The 19,174-nt window shown below is 50.5% G+C and overlaps 1 protein-coding gene across 2 annotated transcripts in view; it reads right to left on the reverse strand.

Moving 5' to 3' along the window:
* Positions 1-19,174, reverse strand: part of IQCA1 (IQ motif containing with AAA domain 1) — a 188,419-nt gene that overhangs the window by 73,467 nt on the left and 95,778 nt on the right. The window contains exons 9-11 of one of the 2 annotated variants that reach the window (XM_070786938.1): positions 10,095-10,170; positions 827-933; positions 559-660 (exon numbers count right to left, since the gene is read on the reverse strand). In XM_070786938.1, coding sequence (XP_070643039.1) covers positions 559-660; positions 827-933; positions 10,095-10,170 — 285 coding nt within the window. Of the gene's footprint in view, positions 1-558; positions 661-826; positions 934-10,094; positions 10,174-19,174 lie in introns of both variants that reach the window. The other variant, XM_070786937.1, reaches the window with a different exon arrangement.

Below are 19,174 nucleotides of genomic sequence, written 5' to 3' on the forward strand. Positions count from 1 at the left end.
TTACAAGGGTTCCAGGAGCTCCATGCCAGCAAGTGGGGGCAGAGACCAGTAGGAACATTTTTTATTATCTCACAGGACCCCAGTACATAACACTGAATATTGGGATCTGACTGGCCTCTAAACCACTGGTAGATGGATGAGTGGCAACTTAAAATTCAATTCATCAGATTCCCTGACTCTCCAAGAAGCCGCTCTTTGCCACTGGCCTCCTCCCCCACAGATCTTCTACAGGGCGGTGGGCATTTGAGGCACATGTCCTAGCTCCTCTGAGAGTTCTCATCCCACCTGTGGGCTTGGGTACCACGGATCCGCAGTGAGGAGGGTGGGGAGGTCACTCCCAGACTGGATTTATCCCATCTATGATCCCACAACCCTGAGGGCTACGCGTTTGGTGCACCAACGCACAGTGGACCAAGGGAAGCTCACCACAGGCAGGCACGTTTCCTGGAAAGCAGCCCAGGGCAGCCAGGATGCCTGGACCAACCCTGGCCTCTGGGGCCGGGCTCCTGGTCACAGCTCAGTTCTGCCCTCTGCCTCCCGAGCGTAAGCATCACTCACCTTTTTACCTCCTTTCTTCTTTCCTGTTCTCGCTGATAGTTCCTTCTCTCTGTTCACAGCTAGTTTCAAGTTTTTTAGTTCCTGTCTCATCAGCTCATCAACCTAGGTCAATATAAAAGATACTATGTTTTAGGTGAACTTGCCTGCTTTGTGTTTTCTTTGCAAAGTTAGAAACAGCTTAAATTCTGGGTAGGTCACGAACAGGACGTTATAAAGAAGCGCTGCAGTGGAAGACTTGACTAGGACTCCGGCATTAAAGCCGCTTTACCTGCACTCTGATCTCTGACTCCAGCTCCTTCCGCTTGTCTTCCTTAATCAGTTCAGGGTCATAGTCCTGGGGGAAATTCCACGATTCGTCTTTATTCTTCCATAGGTCTGCACCCCAGAAGGAGAAAGAAAAAGAAAATGATTTTTTTTTCTACATGAAGACTAACAAAGGCAGTTTCGTGAAATATAACACAAATTCATTTTTCTACCCTATGTCCTTCTTTTCCACTTTCCAAATGGAAGAACTGTGCCTGTACAACATCTGAAAAATAAAGAAGAAAACTGCTAAGGTGAAAAGCTCTAATAACGAAGTATGAAACAAATGGTACCATTCTGTACCATCATAGTCATGTATGGATGTGAGAGCTGGACCACAGAGAAGGCTGAGCGCCCAAGAACTGATGCTTTCGAACTGTGGTGCCGGAGAAGGCTTTTGAGAGTCCCTTGGACTGCAAGGAGATCAAAGCAGTCAATCCTAAAGGAAATCAGTCTTGAATGTTCATTGGGAATGCTGAAGCTGAAGCTCCAATCCTTTGGCCACCTGATGTGAAAAGCTGACTCACTGAAAAAGACCCTGAGAAAGATTGAAGGCAGGAGGAGAACGGGACGACAGAGGATGAGATGGTTGGATGGCATCACCGACTCAATGGACACGAATCTAAGTAAACTCCAGGAGACAGTGAAGGACAAGGGAGCCTGGTATGCTGCAGTCCATGGGGTCACAAAGAGCAGACATGACTTAGCGATTGAACAGCAACAACAATAATCATGGGGTTATGCAATTATAGGTGACTGTTTCTGTAATACGTTTTCCATTAGTTCTATTATTCACATGATTCAATGAAATGGGAGAGATTTTGTTGCTAGTTCAGCTTACCCGTGACTTACCTTGGGCCCTATTAAAAGCCAACACTGAACACACAAATACCCATTACTCATCCCGAATTCAACAGCTGTGTTTTTGTATTACTTTTGGGATGTTTTTGAAATCATATATATTTTACATGTCCCTTTGGCCTTACCCTGGCAGTTAGGAGGATGGTTAGAGGAAATAAGGGTAATTTTGTATCACTGGAATAAATGGAAATAAAGCTGTTTTCTCAGAAGGGGAATTCCAAATGTTCACAGAGGTGCAGACACCTGGACCCTGGCCGTGGGACTGGAGGATCTCCCAGGGGAAAAAGACTCGCCAGTTGGGGAAGGGATCTCTTCCTTGAATTTGTGTTCAGACTGTGATGAAAATCTGCTGGAATCAAACCTGCAACCACCACGTAGCTGGGCCACTTTGCTGGGCGCTGGTCCCTGGGGGCACTGATGCTGCTCAACTCGGGAGGGCAGTCGAGGGCTGCGGGGACACCCACCTCCGTCTGACAATGGCTACGACTGGGAAGAAAGGGGGCCTGTGCGGGGTCTGGACGGCAGGTGGTGAGTGATGGGGTGGAAGATCGGACAGGAGTGTGTCCCCTGACACACCTGACCAAGTAGGGAGGGGCTGGCACTTACACTCAACACCCAGAGAACAGTCACAGCCACAGACAGAAATGCATGTCTGGGTGCACAGGGAGCCAAGCGGTCAACCCTGTAGGCAAACGGCAGAGCTAAGTGGGCACACAGACGAGAAAGGAGGGTGGAATCTCTGGGTAAATCACAGAGGCCAGGGGTGAGCAGAAGCAGTGAGACAGGAAAGGAGAAGGGATGAGACACGGTGGGAACTGCAGATCCAGGGCGACAGAGCAACAAGGCTACGAGAGGCAGACACACAAGAATGGAAAGCCAGGCAGGGAACGGCCTGAAAGCTCCGGCCGGGGGGAACCCGTCAGGGGGACCCCGCATCCTAACCACTTACCAGCTCCTGGCCCTATGTCGTCCTTTGCTTATTAACAATCTCCATCCCCAAGAGGCGAGGGGCCAGGCGGGACAGTGGCTGTGCTAAGAACACTTAAAAACACTTGTTTTTAGCAAGTGGAAGAGAGGACACAGGACCACGGGGGGTGTCCTCTTACAGGGATCCGAGTCAGGACCACACAGGACACAAATGGAGGGAGACGGGGAGCCCCAATTTTCCAGAAGTGTGGGTTGGTTGCACAAGTCCTGGGGGGACACCCTGATGCTGCTCCTAGAGGCTAGCAGGGAGGTTTCTGAAAGCCGAAGAGGGTCATCACAAACTGCTGACCTCACACAGGTCTGGTGGGCCGGCTCACTTCCTGGACAGCTGGCTGGGCACAGGGGTTGGCCTGTCTGGATTTCAGGCCTGGCAAGGGCTCTCAGGCTTAGCAGTTTCCCCTCAGCTAGACCGAGGGCAGTGTGGCCTGCACAGGGCTCCACCAATCCTTGGCCCATCATAGGAAGATGGGAAAGAGAAATCTACCAGTGATGCAAAGTTTCAGCGGCAGGTTTTTGAAAAAGATGATGTTGAACGTGCCCAGATCCTTTCTAGGGTGACGACTGTGAATGTATAAGAAAAAGATAACACATCACAAAAGTGCTGAAATTTTCATAAAATTGATGCACCCATGGGTTCTTCCCTGGCAGGGTGGCCAGGTGGGAGGTGGCCCAGTCACTGCTGAGGCTCAGACAGTGGGATGAGATGGGGCTGGAGGAGCTTGGGGGTGTGCCTCCTGGACGCCCGTCAGAGGTGAGGGTCAAAGGTCAAGGGGAGGGAACCTCCCTGGGTCCAGTGGCTAAGACTCTGCGCTCTCAATGCAGGGGGCCCAGGTTCCATCCCTGGCCAGGCAACTAGGTCTCATATGCTGCAGTTAAGAGTCTGACTGCCACGACGGAAAGAACCACACGCTGCAAGGAATATCAAAGATCCTGTGTGTCGCAACTAAGACTCAGCCAAATAAATTTTTTTTTTTTTTTTAAAGTTCAATCAGGGCTTCCCTCATAGCTCAGTTGGTAAAGAACCTGCCTGCAATGCAGAAGACCCCAGTTCAATTCCTGGGTCAGGAAGATCCTCTGGAAAAGTGATAGGCTACCCACTCCAGTATTCTTGGGCTTCCCTGGTGGCTCAGCTGGTAAAAAATCCGCCTGCAGTGAGGGTGACCTGGGTTCGATCCCTGGGTTGGGAAGATCCCCCGGAGAAAGGAAAGGCTACTCACTCCAGTATTCTGGCCTGGAGAATGCCATGGACTGTCTCGTCCATGGGGTGGCAAAGAGTCGGACACGACTGAGCGACTTTCACTTCAAGCAGAATCACCACCCCGATGGGGGAGGTGGCCAGCCTGGGACTGCGGGGTCGCAAGGGGCAGAAGACCCAAACAAGACAGATGGGGACCAGGTGCGGCAGGGATGGGCACACCAGAAATGTCTGGAAAGCTGGCTCTGAAGAGTCATCATTTTGAATAGTCATTCCCATGGAGAGTGTCAGCAAGAGACAGCTATCCTGCTCATGAGTGTCAGGGCAAGAACGCATTGACTACATGGTCTATCCCACTCCTTGGATGTGAAAAAATGTCTTAAGTCATAAATATCTGAGAGTTTCTTCTTTGGCCTGAACCCCGTGGAAGGGGGATTTTGCAGAGCTTGTGAGGTGTGAGTACATGAAGGGCGGTTAATTCATGGGCCTGAAGGGAACTGCTCCATCTCTGTGCATTTTCTGAAATCTACATAAGCTTACACTGAAGGGAACTCTGAAATGTAGGAATAATATGGGTTTAAAATTCTTTTTTATGGGTTTAAAATGGTAAGTTTTCCCCCTTGAAAATATAACTGCGCTAAAATGTTCTATTCGTCAACAATACCGGGATTTTTGTGCTGGCTCAGTGGCAAAGAGTCCACCTGCCAAGTTCAGTTCAGTTCAGTTGCTCAGTCGTGTCTGACTCTTTGCAATCCCGTGGATGCCAGGCTTCTTTGTCCATTACCAACTCCCAGAGCTTGTTCAAACTCATGTCCATTGAATCAGTATGCCATTCAACCATCTCAGCCTGCCAAGTAGGAGACGGGGGTTTGATCCCTGGGTCTGGAAGATCCCCTGGAGAAGGACATGGCAACCCACGCTAGTCTTCTTGCCTGGGAAATCCTATGAGCTGAGGAGCATGGGGTCGCAAGGAGTCAGACATATCGCCTAAAAAGCAACAACACTCAGCAATAACAATAACAACTCTCTTCTAACAGATGACGACTGAATCTTGGTTGATAATTAAATCTTTGCAAGCAAAACCCACCTGCTTCATTAAGGTCTTTTAGAGCAAAACCTCTTTGTTATTCAAAGGAAGCTGCTTTGCTTTTTCAGGGGATAGATAAGACAGGAAGTAATGCATTTAATAGTGAAAGGAACACACAATATTCAACAGAAAGGAAAGCAAGATACGATTCTTTATGTGAAGCAGTGGCACCCCGTGACATCCGCACTCGGGCTGTGCCTCCGATTTACAGATAAAGCACTTCCGAGCAGCCTTCGTGGGTTTTACTAGAGGTGACGTAAATGGAACTAGTTTTCCACTGAAACGTTGTTTTTCTCATGACACTTTTGCACAGGGCACGTCTCGATCCCTTCAAGAATTTCATGGACATTTATAAATGCAGGAAGCTATCCATGCTCTCAAAGGGAAACAACTGACCCCTCTTTCCTGTAGCAGAGAACGAGTTTTTAATCTGAGAGTGGGAGAAGCCAGGGCCGGGGCAGTTTTCATCTGCTCAGAAGTGGACCGAGGAGGGGGCTTAGTATCAGTGATTAAAATGCTAATGCTTCCTTTGAGAAGGAAAGCCTTTGATTTTTATGAAAAGGAATCTCAGATGAAGACACTGAATTTCTGTAAGTTACCGAAGACATGTCAGATAACTCATCAAACACCCCAACAGCCAACGAGGAAAATCATGTTTCATGTCTCCTGCTCCCGAGCAGCTGGCAGTTTTCTTAGCCTTGATGGAATTACAGGGTAATTACACACAAGGTGTGGGTTGTTTCAAGAGCTTTGCTGTGTGGGTTTGTGGGCTTCCCATAGGAATGTTAGATGTCCCCCAAATTAATTTTTATCAAAATAATGCGGTACCTTAAAGCCAGAGAGTATTAAAAAGATCATAATTTAAAAAAAAAAAAAAACTCTGCCTTCCAGTTACACCATCCAAGGGCATTTATTCATACATTCATTTGTTCATTTAAAATGCATTGGCTAGATTCAGATTTATCCATAAACCTGATTTATTCATAATTTATGAAATTCATGCCCTGTCCCTGGTGGCTCAGACAGGAAAGAATCTGCCTGCAGTGCAGGAGACCTGGGTTCGATCTCTGGTTCAGGAAGACCCCCTGGAGACAGAAATGGCTACCCACTCCAGTATTCTTGCCTGGTAAATCCCATGGGCAGAGGAGCCTGGTGGGCTGCAGTCTATGGGGTCGCAAAGAGTCACACATGACTGAGTGACTGACAAAGCTGCCTGGTTCTCACAGACCTGTTGCCCTGCTGTGGGGAGATGGGAACACACCCCTGGAAGTCAGGTGGAGGCAAATATTGCGGCTCTGGGGCGGGCACAGGTGAGGCGGGAGACTGTCATCCCACCTGGGTCTCAGGGGAGGCCTGAAGGGACAAGCATTCCAGGCAAAGGGAACAGAAGGCACGACAGCCTGGATGTGTGAGTGTGAGCAGCTTGTGGGAGGAAGAGCACGGGGCGCACAGGAGGAGGATGTGAAGGTCCAGCTTCACGTGGGCTCTTTCGGCTGTTATCTAGAAAGATAACATCTAGATAATACGCTTACATTGCTTTTTCTTCTTAAGTCCCAGCCTTTTCTTCCAATAATTTATTTTAAAGGTTTACTGGAGTATAGTTGTTTTACAATGCTGTGTTAGTTGCTACTGTACAACAAAGTGAATCAGCCGTGCCTATTCATACATCCCCTCGTTTTCGGATTTCCTTCTCATTCACATCACCACAGAGCACTGAGCAGAGTTCCCTGCGATATACAGTATGTTTTCATTAGTTATATATTTCGTACATACAGTACACTCTCATCAGTTATCTATTTCATGCATACGGCACATTATCACCAGTCACCTATTTCATGCATACGGCACATTATCACCAGTCACCTATTTCATACATACGGCATGTTCTCATGAGTCACCTATTTCATACATATGGCGCATTCTCATGAGTTACCTATTTCATACATATGGCGCATTCTCATGAGTTACCTATTTCATACATATGGCGCATTCCCATGAGTCACCTATTTCATACATATGGCGCATTCTCATGAGTTGTCTACTTTATACACAGTATCAGTTGTGTAGATATGTGGATCCCAATCTGCTTCTTGACTCATCAAGTTTAGATACAAGCTCCCGACTCCCTGTGAAGGTAGAGGAGGATTTTGCTCTCTCCCACTTTTCTTTCTTCATCCAAGCAGTTGCAATCAGAGGTGAAGGGAGCCAGGCTTTCCAAGTCTTGAGCATGTGATGACTTAAAAAACAGTCACAACCTCAAAGTTGAGAGTTATGTTTTTACTTAGTGGGACTTTTTAGGACTTCAAGCCCAGGAGACAGCATCTCCAGTAGCCCTGAGAGAACTGCTCTGAGGAGTGGGGTGGGGTAGAGTCAGGTTACATAGACGTCTTTCAACAAAGGGCAGGTAGTCTGAACGTTAAAAGCATTTTTGTGAATTAAAGAAAGCCAGATATCTCGAGTTAAGGAACTTAGCACTGTTCTGTGTACAGGAAGATGCAAGAGCCTGGGCTCGCTGAGCTCTTTCCTCCATATACCTCTCAGCTCTCTGGGGCCAGTATCCCGCGTGTTTCACATCCAGAGTTCCGTGGTGCTCACCATAGGGAGTGGCTGCAGCCTCATGGCTGCCAGACCAAGCAGGTACTGTTCTCCTTCCTGAATGCCCTTAGGGCTCAGAAATTCACACCTGGAGGGCTGGAATCGCCGATGGCTATGACACCCGTGTTCACTGATGTGGCAGGAATACTCCATTTCTCAAGTGTAAGACACTACTGAGATGCACCCAGCACCCGAGACATCCCTCCACACTGGCAGCCACTCTCAGGACCCCCTGGAGGCTGGGCTCCAACACAGTGAGTGAGTAACAGGAGAATGAAGGACTGACAGGCAGGAAGCCCCAAGGACAGCCAGCAGAGCACCAGAAGTAGGGGTTCTTTAGAAGAAAATGAGCTGACAGTTCAAAGGCTGGGAAAGTATCTTGAAGTCTGGTGATACATACGCAGAATACGAGACAAGAGAGGGTGTGTGCAGACCAGTACATAATGCTCTGTGACAGAGGGCAGCTGCGTGCAGGGCCTAGCCCTGAGTTCCAGGGGCACCCCAGCCGGGCCTGTGACTCTGCAGGGTGGACTACCGAGATTCCTAGCCAGGTCCCTTGGAAGTGGCTGTGGCCAGACTAACAAGCCACCCAACTGGTGCCGCGGTCCCCACCCGCCCACCACCGCAGCCCCTGGGTGTGTGCTGAGCCTGCTGGTGGCATGCGCCGCCCTTGCACCTCCGGGCCAGCACTGCACCTGCACACCGGAGCCAACCAATGTTTGCTGAGTGAATATGTGAGTGAGTGGACGTCTGACAGAAGCAGTAGAGTTGCCATGTGAGCCTGCAATCCTACTCCTGGGTATATACCTGGATTAAACTATAGTGTGAAAAGATACATGCATCCCAATGTTCACAGCAGCATTATTTACAGTAGACAAGACATGGCAACAGCCTAAATGTCCACTGACAGATGGATGGATAAAGATAAAGAAATGTCCCATATATACAACAGAATACTTCTTAGCCACAAGAAGAATGAAATAATGCCATTTTCAGCTGCATGGATGAACCTAGATATTATCATATTAGCTGAAGTAAGAAAGAGAAGGACAAACACCATATGATACCACTTACGTGTGGAATCTAAAGTATGACACAAATGAGCTCATCTTCGAAAGAGAAACAGACGCACAGACGTAAGGAACAGATGTATGGTTGCCACGGGGGTGGTCGGGTGGGGGAGGGTCGGGCTGGGAGTTTGGGATTAGCAGATCAAACTATTATATACAGGATGGATAAACAACAAAGTCCTTCAGTATACAGCACAGGGAATGCATTCAACATTCTGCAATCGACCATAATGGAAAAGAGAAGGAAAGTTGAGATTCTCAACATGAATGATGGCAGGTCTCCGACTGTACCTGCTGACTGGGCTGAGTGGTGTTTATGTCTTCCTGGTTGTTGTAAAGAGAACTGAGATGGGCGTGAAAACATGCCTTCCATGTCGTGGGCGCCTGATCAATGTTAATTTACCCTCCAACCTCCTCTCTCCCCCATTAAAGCAGCTGCTGAGTCCTTCCGAGGTCATACTTTCCCGGTGTTTCTGCCTCAGCTCAGCGTCTCCAGCCGAGTGGGACCCTGGCCACTAGTGCTGAGTGAGAGAACTGCAGGAGGGACATGGACTTTATTTTACGGAACCAGACAGCCCATCAAACCTGCCACGACTCTGATAGAGTTGCTAAGGGTGAGGCTCAACTAACTGGGGGTAGAAACCATCCATCAGTGAAAAATACATATTAAGTAAATAACAGTCCCACTGTGGTCTGGCTAAGGCCAAATAAAGAAGGAGCCACATGCGTGACTCAAGCGTGGAAATATTCTACTTCACACCCTTATGGCATTTCTCAGGAGTTTCCAAATAGCACTAATGACCAGGGTCACCCTGGCAGGTCATTCTGTTTTGGGATTTATCATGAGGGTGGAGTGGAACCAAAGGAATTGGACAACCACTCCAGTAAATTATAATGAGAACATCTCAAAGGCCAGTTCATACACTTGCCGAAAGAGCCAGATTACATTCTGAAATGGGACAAAAGAATTAGGTGTCAGCATGCAGCACGTGTCTTAGACTAATAGGATTACAACATTTTACTGTACATACGGCACTGATTTTCCTAATTTAAACAATCCAGGGAAAATCCTTCTTCCCTTTCATTCCAAGCAAGAGAATGTTCAGCTGACGTCTCAAGGGTTTAAAACAGAACAGACGTTGAGACATATTCTCATCTTGCTCTTTTACCACCTATATGCTTTGAAGCCACTCAAAGCACTTTTAAAAGAGAGACGGGCAGGCAGACTTGGTAGTGGACGGCATGTTTGCAGACTCTCAAGTTTGAGCAAACTCCGGGAGACAGTGACGGACAGGGCAGTTAGACGTGCTGCAGTCCACGGGGAGGCAAAGAGTCAGACACGACTGAGCGAGCAAACAGCAGAAGTCTCTCATGACTGGGCACCAACGTCTGCCCAACAAGGGCACCCCGGTCAGCACACCCGTCCCGGTAAACTGACCTTTGTAGACGCTATTTCCTTCCTCCATCGTATGAAGGAAAACACTCGGTGACATTTTCCACATCTCTTCTTCTTCCTGCTAGAGCAGAATAACACACCCGTTAACGACAGGCAGTTTACCTGCTGCGATCAGACACTGATGGGGCGCACACGCGTGGTTACACTGACTGTGGAGAAGCACACGTGTGCTCCTGGTTTGTGGGCTGAAGGTCTAGCCCCTCGTCCGCCCACCTGGGAGGTTTCCCTGACAGTCTGAGCGGGGGGTGCTGTGTCCACTGGCCAGGGCGGGGATGGTTTGAGACTTAGCTCCACCGGCGGGCTCACAGGGCCTTCCTGACCGAGGCACCTCCCTGGAGTCCCCCTGGCCCTGAGCTAGGTCCTGTCCTCTGAGGTCTGGCTCCTTCCCTGCTCTGAGAGCTGTTGCCCATCTGAGTCCTGCCACCTCCCTTTGCCATGTTCCCATGACCCAGCTTCGGGGCTGTTCCCCACCTGCGTTCTGCTCCACTACCTGTCAGCTCGGGCTTTGTAGGAGCCCAGGACTGCTCCTTTCTTTACTGGCCTGTCCCCTCCCCGGGCCAGGAAGCCAGTCCTGAGCCCCAGCCTGAGCTGGAGACTCGGCCTCCCTCCTAGAGGCTGGTACTGTTGGCTTCCCTGCCCTGGACCTCTGCTGCAGAGAGAGCTCAACCACTCAGAGCAGCCAGATCAGAGCTGCAGGGACCCCGAGCTCTGCAGGCGGAGGCCCTGCCCTGATCCCCAGCATAAATACCCTCTGCCCTACACCGCCAGGGCTGCTGTTAACCTTGAACAGCCAGATCTTGCAAAGCCCCATCTGATGTTTCTGGGCAATCATGTTTACACTGTATGAAGAGTCAAGTGCCTGATGACCTGGTTCTTGTCCCCCCAGAAAGGACAAAGGAAGGATGCTTGTCTACGTGATGTCCATGGGGAGTCTTCCAAAGCACCTGAAACTCTCTGTGTGGCTTAGGGGAGGAGTGGCAAGAAAGGGACAAACATCTCTGGTGGGTCAGGGTAGAGGACGTGTCCTTCTTTCTGAGATCCCGAGGCCACACGCCCTGGTGGTTGGGCAGTGCCTGCCCTCATACCGGATCCCTCCCCACTCTCCTGCCCCGACTTCACATGGCTGACGGGAGGATACAGGGAAGGAGAGCTCACAGGAGTGATGAGAGCACCCAGGAGGGAGTCAGGCTTCTGGGAGGACCCTCACTTCTTGGGATGGGGTCGCAGAAGACCTGCTTGAATCACAGCTCATGAAATGTGCCACCAGCCTTGCAGAGCCTGGGAGAGAACCTGGACCCAGAAATGCTGGGGGCTCCAAGCCTATGGAGCAACTGACACACCCTTCAGGACCCACAGGAGGTCACAGCTCTCACTGGGGCAGGAGACCCACCATGCCCAGGACACCTGATCTTCTGAGAAGAATCAGCCGGAGAAACAAGAAATGACAGTGTTGGATGAAGGCGTGTCCTTGGAGGAAAGAAATGATTCACGGACAGAGGGGCACCTAAAATGACTAAAGAACCTCTTGATGAAAGTGAAAGAAGGGACTGAAGAAGCTGGCTTAAAGCTCAACATTCAGAAAACGAAGATCATGGCATCTGGTCCCATCACTTCATGGCAAATAGATGGGGAAACAGTGGAAACAATGGCAGACTTTATTTTTCTGGGCTCCAAAATCACTGCAGATGGTGACTGCAGCCATGAAATTAAAAGACGCTTACTCCTTGGAAGGAAAGTTATGACCAACCTAGATAGCATGTTAAAAATCAGAGACATTACTTTGTCAACAAAGGTCCATCTAGTCAAGGCTATGGTTTTTCCAGTAGTCATGTATAGATATGAATGTTGGACTATAAAGAAAGCTGAGCACCGAAGAATTGATGCTTTTGAACTGTGGTGTTGGAGAAGACTCTTGAGAGTCCCTTGGACTGCAAGGAGATCCAACCAGTCCATCCTAAAGGAGATCAGTCCTGGGTGTTCATTGGAAGGACCGATGCTGAAGCTGAAACTCCAATACTTTGGCCACCTGATGCGAAGAGCTGACTCCTTGGGAAAGACCCTGATGCTGGGAAAGATTGAGGGCAGGAGGAGAAGGGGACAACAGAGGATAAGATGATTGGATGGCATTACCGACTCAGTGGACATGGGTCCGGGAGTTGGTGATGGACAGGGAGGCCTGGTGTGCTGCGGTTCACGGGGTGGCAAAGAGTCAGACACGACTTAGTGACTGAACTGAGCTGAGTCTTCTCAGAGGTGTTCCGTCCTCTCTCTCCAGGTATCAATAAGCATTCGTGCATCTTTAGTATTTTTAGAGTCAATGTGTTACTGACCCGCGTGTTGTTGTGTTGTTGCCCTTTTGGTTTGGGAGACTCAGATCGGTCTGTATTTGGGGAGGATGGGACAGAGGAGAAGGGAAGGGAGACGAGGACAGGGAGGGGGATGAGGAGGGGCGGTAGGGGGAAGAGGAGGAGGATAGGGGGAGGAGGGGGGGAGAAGGAGGAGGGGGAGGAGGAGGAGGAGGAGGGGAAGGAGGAGGGGGAGGAGGAGGAGGGGGAGGAGGAGGAGGGGGAGGAGGAGGAGGGGGAGGAGGGCTACTCCAGGGATGGGAGCACAGCAGCAGAAGCACTTTTCACAGAGGGACCGGTCAGTCCACGGTGGTCTGAGCTGGGAGGCTGGGCTACCTTTTGGTAACTGGAAATCAGTAGGGCAGCGTGTACTGGAACAGGGGCCAGCAGACAGATAAGAGGCTGGGAGACAGAGCAGGGATGGACCTTGCAAGGCCCACGAGCCATGATCTTCGAGAGCATGACCTTGGTCTGGGAGCAGGGTGGCCCTGGGGGTCCCAGCAGAAGTCCGATGTTTCTGCATCTGCTCAACGGGTCATGACTCTGGCTGGAGGGCGGGATAAGGCTGGAGGGGGTGAGGGTTGCCCCCCTTCTCTCCGACCAGGATTCACTTTCCCATCTTCTTCTGTGGGAAATCCCCCTTAGGCCCCAGGCCAATGTCCCCTCCCCTGTGAAGCCGTCCTGGATTCTCCCAGGTGGACAAGACCCTCTGTGGCTCAGCGGGATTTGCTTGTCCTTCCTGGTGCCTGTTTCACCGTGTAGATGACCGGCTATTTGTGCACTTGACTTTCCTGCTCTCTCAGGCTGCGGGGCCCCCGTGGAGGGGGATCCCATCTTGCTGATGCTTGCACCCTATAAAGAACCAGCACCAGGCTGGTTCTGGCCAGCCACGCCGACTCCCTCTGCAATGGGGCAGAGTCCACACGCAGGTGGACCGGCCAGCTGACAGCAAGGTGGGAACATGGGCCCCAGCCATCACACAGCCTTCTGCGGAGAAGCGGTGGTCCCCATGGACCTGGGTCCTGCAACTCCCAGCTCCAGCCCACGCCTTCCAGGAGTCTCTGTCATGCGTCCCCCACATGCCCGGCTCTGTCTTATCAGCGGACCTAAGTGGGCTGGTGTTGCCACCCACAGACCCAGTGAGTCACAAGAGAAGCAGGATCTGAGATATGCCCAGTCTTTCCACTCATTCAGAAATCTTATAAACATCACGGAGGATCTGCTCTGTGCAAACGCCCGCGAGGGATGTCCGGAGAGTAGGGGCCTGGCTTACCTTGGCTTCTCCTGCAAGCTGATGGCAAAACCACGTTGTATGTTTTGCAAAAATGGTTATTTATTGTGCCAAGAACACGATGGCAACAATGCAATAAAATTTTTAAAAATCAAAGAAAATAATCAGCTTCCTCACCATCACTTTTATCCAATGAACCCTTTGTTTTTCTTTTTCCTTTTCTGTACATATAGGCAATGTCTGTCTGTTACAGCATAATCATAGTGATATAAAAGTCTTGCCAGCTGAGTAGGTGAAACAAAGCATTTACTTTTAATCTCTATTCCTTTATTTGGTGCCACTGAACTGTATTTTGTGTTTTGTTTGTTTTGATTTTTTTTGGCTTGTTTACCAACTTTATGACCTTGTTCACCTGTAAACATTTCCCGAGCACCTACTGTGTGGGGAAATTTCTAGGGGCTGGGATGACAAGGACCCTTGAGGCTCCACCCCTGGGGCCTGCCTCTGAGTTCTCCTGTGCTGGGATTCTCAGATTAGTTGTTGTTCAGTCACTCAGTTGTGTTTGACTCTTTGCCACCCCATGAGCTACAGCACACCAGGCTTCCTTGTCCTTCACTATCTCCTGCAGTTTGCTCAAGTTCATGTCCACTGAGTTGGTGATGCCATTCAATAGTTCCTCTGTTGTCCCCTTCTTCTCTTGCTCTCAATCTTTTCCAGCATCCGGGTCTTTTCCAATGAGCTGGCTCTTTGCATCAGGTGGCTGAAGTATTGCAGCTTCAGCATCAGTCCTTCCAATGAATATTCAGGGCTGATTTCCTTTAGGATTGACTTATCTCCTTGCTGTCAAGGGACTTTCAAGAATCTACTCCAGCACCACGAATTAGAAAGCATTGATTCTTTGGTGCTCAGCCTTCTTTATGGTCCAACTCTCACATCCCTTGGGCTTCCCTGGTGACTCAGATGGTAAAGAATCTACCTACAGTACAGGAGACCTGGGTTATATCCCTGGGCAGGGGAGATCCCCTGTAGTGGCGAATGGCAACCCACTGCAGTATTCTTGCCTAGAGAATTCCATGGACACAGGAGCCTGGCGGGCTACAGTCTGTGGGGTCACAAGAGTTGGACACGAATGAGTGACTGACACAAACACACATCTGTACATGACTACAGGAAAAACCATAGCTTTGACTATACACACCTTTGTTGGCAAAGTGATGTCTCTGCTTTTTAATACGTTGTCTAGGTTTGTCACAGCTTTTCTTCCAAGGAGCAAGAGTCTTTTAATCTCAGATCAGTGGAAAGGGGTTAAATTCAAGTGGGGCCACGTGTTAGGCTTTTTAGATGGGGGTAGGCATCTAGGCATTTATCTGTTAACATGTAAGCCCATACGTCAGCCTGATCACTTGTGGCTTTCAGATTATCTGATGGGTCCCTCAGGATCTGTGTCCTGGGGATAGGAGAGAGGTCACTCTGATGGGGAAGAGGCTGATGACTTCTCACTGAACTCAGAGAGAAATTGTAATCCACTTTTAGATGCAAAAGGGAAAAATCAGCCCAGAAGTGGCCTGGGGGCACTGCAGACAGACAACAGCTTTTCAAGCTAATTGAATTGCATAGAGACAGGCCCGAGCTTTTTCCCAGAAGAATTAACACCAAGCCAAGTCTGTTTATGGCTGCAGGAAACAGAGACAAGACTCGGCAGTATTTGTGCGATTGTGTGTTAGGAACAGGACAAAACCATTGAAGACAGTTCCAGGGACTTCCCTGGTGGTTGTGGTTAAGACTCCATGCTTCCAATGCAAGGGGTGTGGGTTCCATCCCTGGTGGGGGAACTAAGATCCCACATGCTGTGCAGCACGGCCAAGGGGTGGGGGGGGGAATATATATATATATGTATGTATATATATATAAAGGAAAATAGTTCCAAATGGTTGAACATATGGAACACTGAAAAAATAACAAAGAGAAAACAAGAGCTGTAAGGATGAACTGCAGAGTGCTTTTTTCCCATGTTTTCTCTTCCAAAGCCAACATGAGGTCCAGAGAGAGGCAAACGAAATTATGCTGATATTGAAAGCATATTTGCAAAGATTGCTATTGGTCTGCAGAAAATGCCCTTGAGGCACCAGCATTGTCCTCTATCAAGGTCCCCCTTTAAGGGGATCTCCTTATCTGCAAGCCTGAATACCTCTGTTCAGGCAACTAACCTGTGTGTTAGTTGCTCAGCTGTGTCCGACTCGTTGCACTCCGTGGACCGGAGCCAACCAGGCTCCTCTGTCCATGTGATCTGGGCAAGAATACTGGAGTGGGTTGCCATTTCCTGCTCTAGGTGATCTTCCCCACCCAGGGATCGAACCCGGGACTTCTGCATTGCAGGAAGATTTTTTTTTTTTTAATATATACCATCTGAGCCACAAGGGAAGCCAGTTTAAAACCAAAGATCCCAAATAAAGACCGGTTTGTTTTCTTACTGTTGAATTTTGAGAATTCTTTATGTATTATAGATATAAATTCTTTGCCAGATAAATAATATGAAAATAATTTTCTCTTAGTCTATGGCTTATCTTTTCAGCCTCTTTACAGGGTCTTTACAGAACATAAAACTGCTATTAATATTTTGATGAGATCAAATTTATCTCTTTTATGAGTCACACTTTTGGTGTTAGGTCTCAGAACTCTTTAGCCCCAGATCCTGAAGATCTTTTCCCCAAGGTTTTTATTTACAGGTTTTATTGTTTCATGTTAAAGTCCATGATACATCTTGAGTTAGTTTTTGTATCAGGAATGACGTTTAGGTAGATTTCCACTTTCTTGCCTATGGATGAAAGACTTATTTTTGGAAGCCTACCAGTCCCTAAAGAAGAAAATGCCTGGATCCATCTAATTCCTTCTGTCCTTCGGCATCTTCATGTTGAGGATCCCCAGGTGGATCCAGGAAAGGAATAGAGAACTTCCATTAATTTAAACGTGAATATGCTTGCAAAGTTTCTTGGTGAGCTGATCAAATGAATATAAGATTGGAAGTCTGAGTTATTTTAATTTAAGGTGCTCTTGTCTACAGTTACAGAGACCCACCACAGTGCCCCTTACTCTTTTCTCATGCTACGAAGCCCAAAATAAATTGGAAATCCAAGCAGGGACACTGAAACCTACAAGTTCACACCCCAAAACTTCTTCCAGTCGTCTCCACGTTCAACCATCTCAAAGACCCCACAGGGACATTCACTCATCCTCAGATTCCTGGTTGATGGAGTGCCTACGGGAGCTCTCCCCCACTGCTCTGGGGTCAAGAGGAGAGGCCCTGTGAGAGGGTCACGGTCCTGCAGGTAGAGGTGGCCCCAGGAAGGAGATGCTGTCATGAAGGGGTGGAAGGGGGGTCTCTGAGCCAGGCGGGTGGGCTGCTGTAAAAGCCCAGCTCTTTCCACCACCAGCAGCGCCTACCCTGTCCATCATGTTCTCAGGGAAAAAAAAAAAAAAAATCCACAAGGTCAACAAACGCACTTGTTTCTCTTTCAACTTCGTGAACGACGTTTGATTTTAAATGCATCGTGTCCTGTGAGGCTGGATGCACACTTCAGACTCAGACCATCCCCGCCTCCAGCCCACACCTGGCCTTGGGTAGGACCAGGCCTTGTAGTAACCCTGCTCCCACCCTGGGTCTAACTGACTTTGCTGCCTCAATCCCTTCTCCACTCCCAGTCCATCCCATGACACGGCCACAAAGCATGGATCTTAGGCCACAACTTGCTGAACTCAGATCTACTCAAGTCACTACTACCCTGGATATGACCATCTATCCATCTTCTCTCCGCAGAAGGCTCTGCCTGGCCCCGAGGTCTCATTCATTGCCTGCCGCAGCCTCTGTGGGCTCCAGATGTCACACACCCTCCCCGGCCTCCCATCACCTGTGCTCTGAAGTTGTCCTCTGGTTCTGTGGCTTGGATATTGTTGCCTAGAAAACCATCCCTGGCCAGCCTCCAGATCTGCGCACTCTCCAGGCCCCTCCCAACAGCTACCCTTGGGATAGTTATGCTCCTTTGCACGTGCATCCCCAGTCCAGCTCCCCTCTGTCAGTCCAGCTCCCCCCTTCTCAGTCCAGCTCCCCCCCTCTCTAGTCCAGCTCCCCCCCTCTAGTCCGGCTCCCCCCCTCTAGTCCGGCTCCCCCCCTCTAGTCCGGCTCCCCCCCTCTAGTCCTGCTCCCCCTCTCTAGTCCAGCTCCCCCTCTCTAGTCCGGCCCCCCCCTCTAGTTCAGCTCCCCGCTTCTCTAGTCCAGCTCCCCCCTCTAGTCCAGCTCCCCCCTTCTCTAGTCCAGCTCCCCCCTCTAGTCCAGCTCCCCCGCCTCTAGTCCGGCCCCCCCCCTCTAGTCCGGCTCCCCCTCTCTAGTCCGGCCCCCCCCCTCTAGTCCGGCCCCCCCTCTCTAGTCCGGCCCCCCCCCTCTAGTCCAGCTCCCCACTTCTCTAGTCCAGCTCCCCCCTCTAGTCCAGCTCCCCCCCTCTCTAGTCCAGCTCCCCCCTCTAGTCCAGCTCCCCCACTCTCTAGTCCAGCTCCCCCCATCTAGTCCGGCCCCCCTCCTCTAGTCCAGCTCCCCCCCTCTCAGTCCAGCTCCCCACTCTAGTCCGGCTCCCCCTCTCTAGTCCGCCCCCCCCCTCTAGTCCGGCCCCCCCCCCTCTAGTCCGGCCCCTCCCTCTCTAGTCCGGCCCCCCTCCTCTAGTCCAGCTCCCCCCCTCTCAGTCCAGCTCCCCCCTCTAGTCCAGCTCCCCCCTCTAGTCCAGCTCCCCCCCTCTCTAGTCCAGCTCCCCCTCTCTAGTCCAGCTCCCCCTCTCTAGTCCAGCTCCCCCTCTCTCTAGTCCATCCTCCCCTCTCTCTAGTCTGGCTCTCCTCTGTCAGTCCATCCCCACCTCTCTCTAGTCCAGCTCCCCTTCTCTCTAGTCCATCATCCCCTCTCTCAGTCCAGCTCCCCCTCTCTAGTCCAGCTCCCCCCCCTCTCTAGTCCGGCTCCCCCTCTCTAGTCCAGCTCCCCCCTTCTCTAGTCCGGCTCCCCCCTTCTCTAGTCCGGCTCCCCCTCTCTAGTCCAGCTCCCCCTCTCTAGTCTGGCTCCCCCCCCCTCTAGTCCGGCCCCCCCCCTCTAGTCCAGCTCCCCCTCTCTAGTCCAGCTCCCCCTCTCTCTAGTCCATCATCCCCTCTCTCAGTCCAGCTCCCCCCCTCTAGTCCAGCTCCCCCTCTCTAGTCCAGCTCCCCCTCTCTAGTCCAGCTCCCCCCTCTAGTCCAGCTCCCCCCCTCTCTAGTCCAGCTCCCCCTCTCTCTAGTCCATTCTCCCCTCTATCAGTCCAGCTCCCCGCCTTTCTAGTCTGGCTCCCCTCTGTCAGTCCAGCCCCCCTCTGTCAGTCCATCCCCCTCCCCTCAGCCCAGCTCCCCTCTCGCAGTCCGGCTCCCCCTCCGCCTAGCTTAGTTCCCTTTCTAACCAGAGCTGCTTCTCTCCCTCCCTC

Source organism: Bos indicus, chromosome 3, assembly GCF_029378745.1.
Source record: "Bos indicus isolate NIAB-ARS_2022 breed Sahiwal x Tharparkar chromosome 3, NIAB-ARS_B.indTharparkar_mat_pri_1.0, whole genome shotgun sequence".
NCBI lineage: Eukaryota > Metazoa > Chordata > Mammalia > Artiodactyla > Bovidae > Bos > Bos indicus.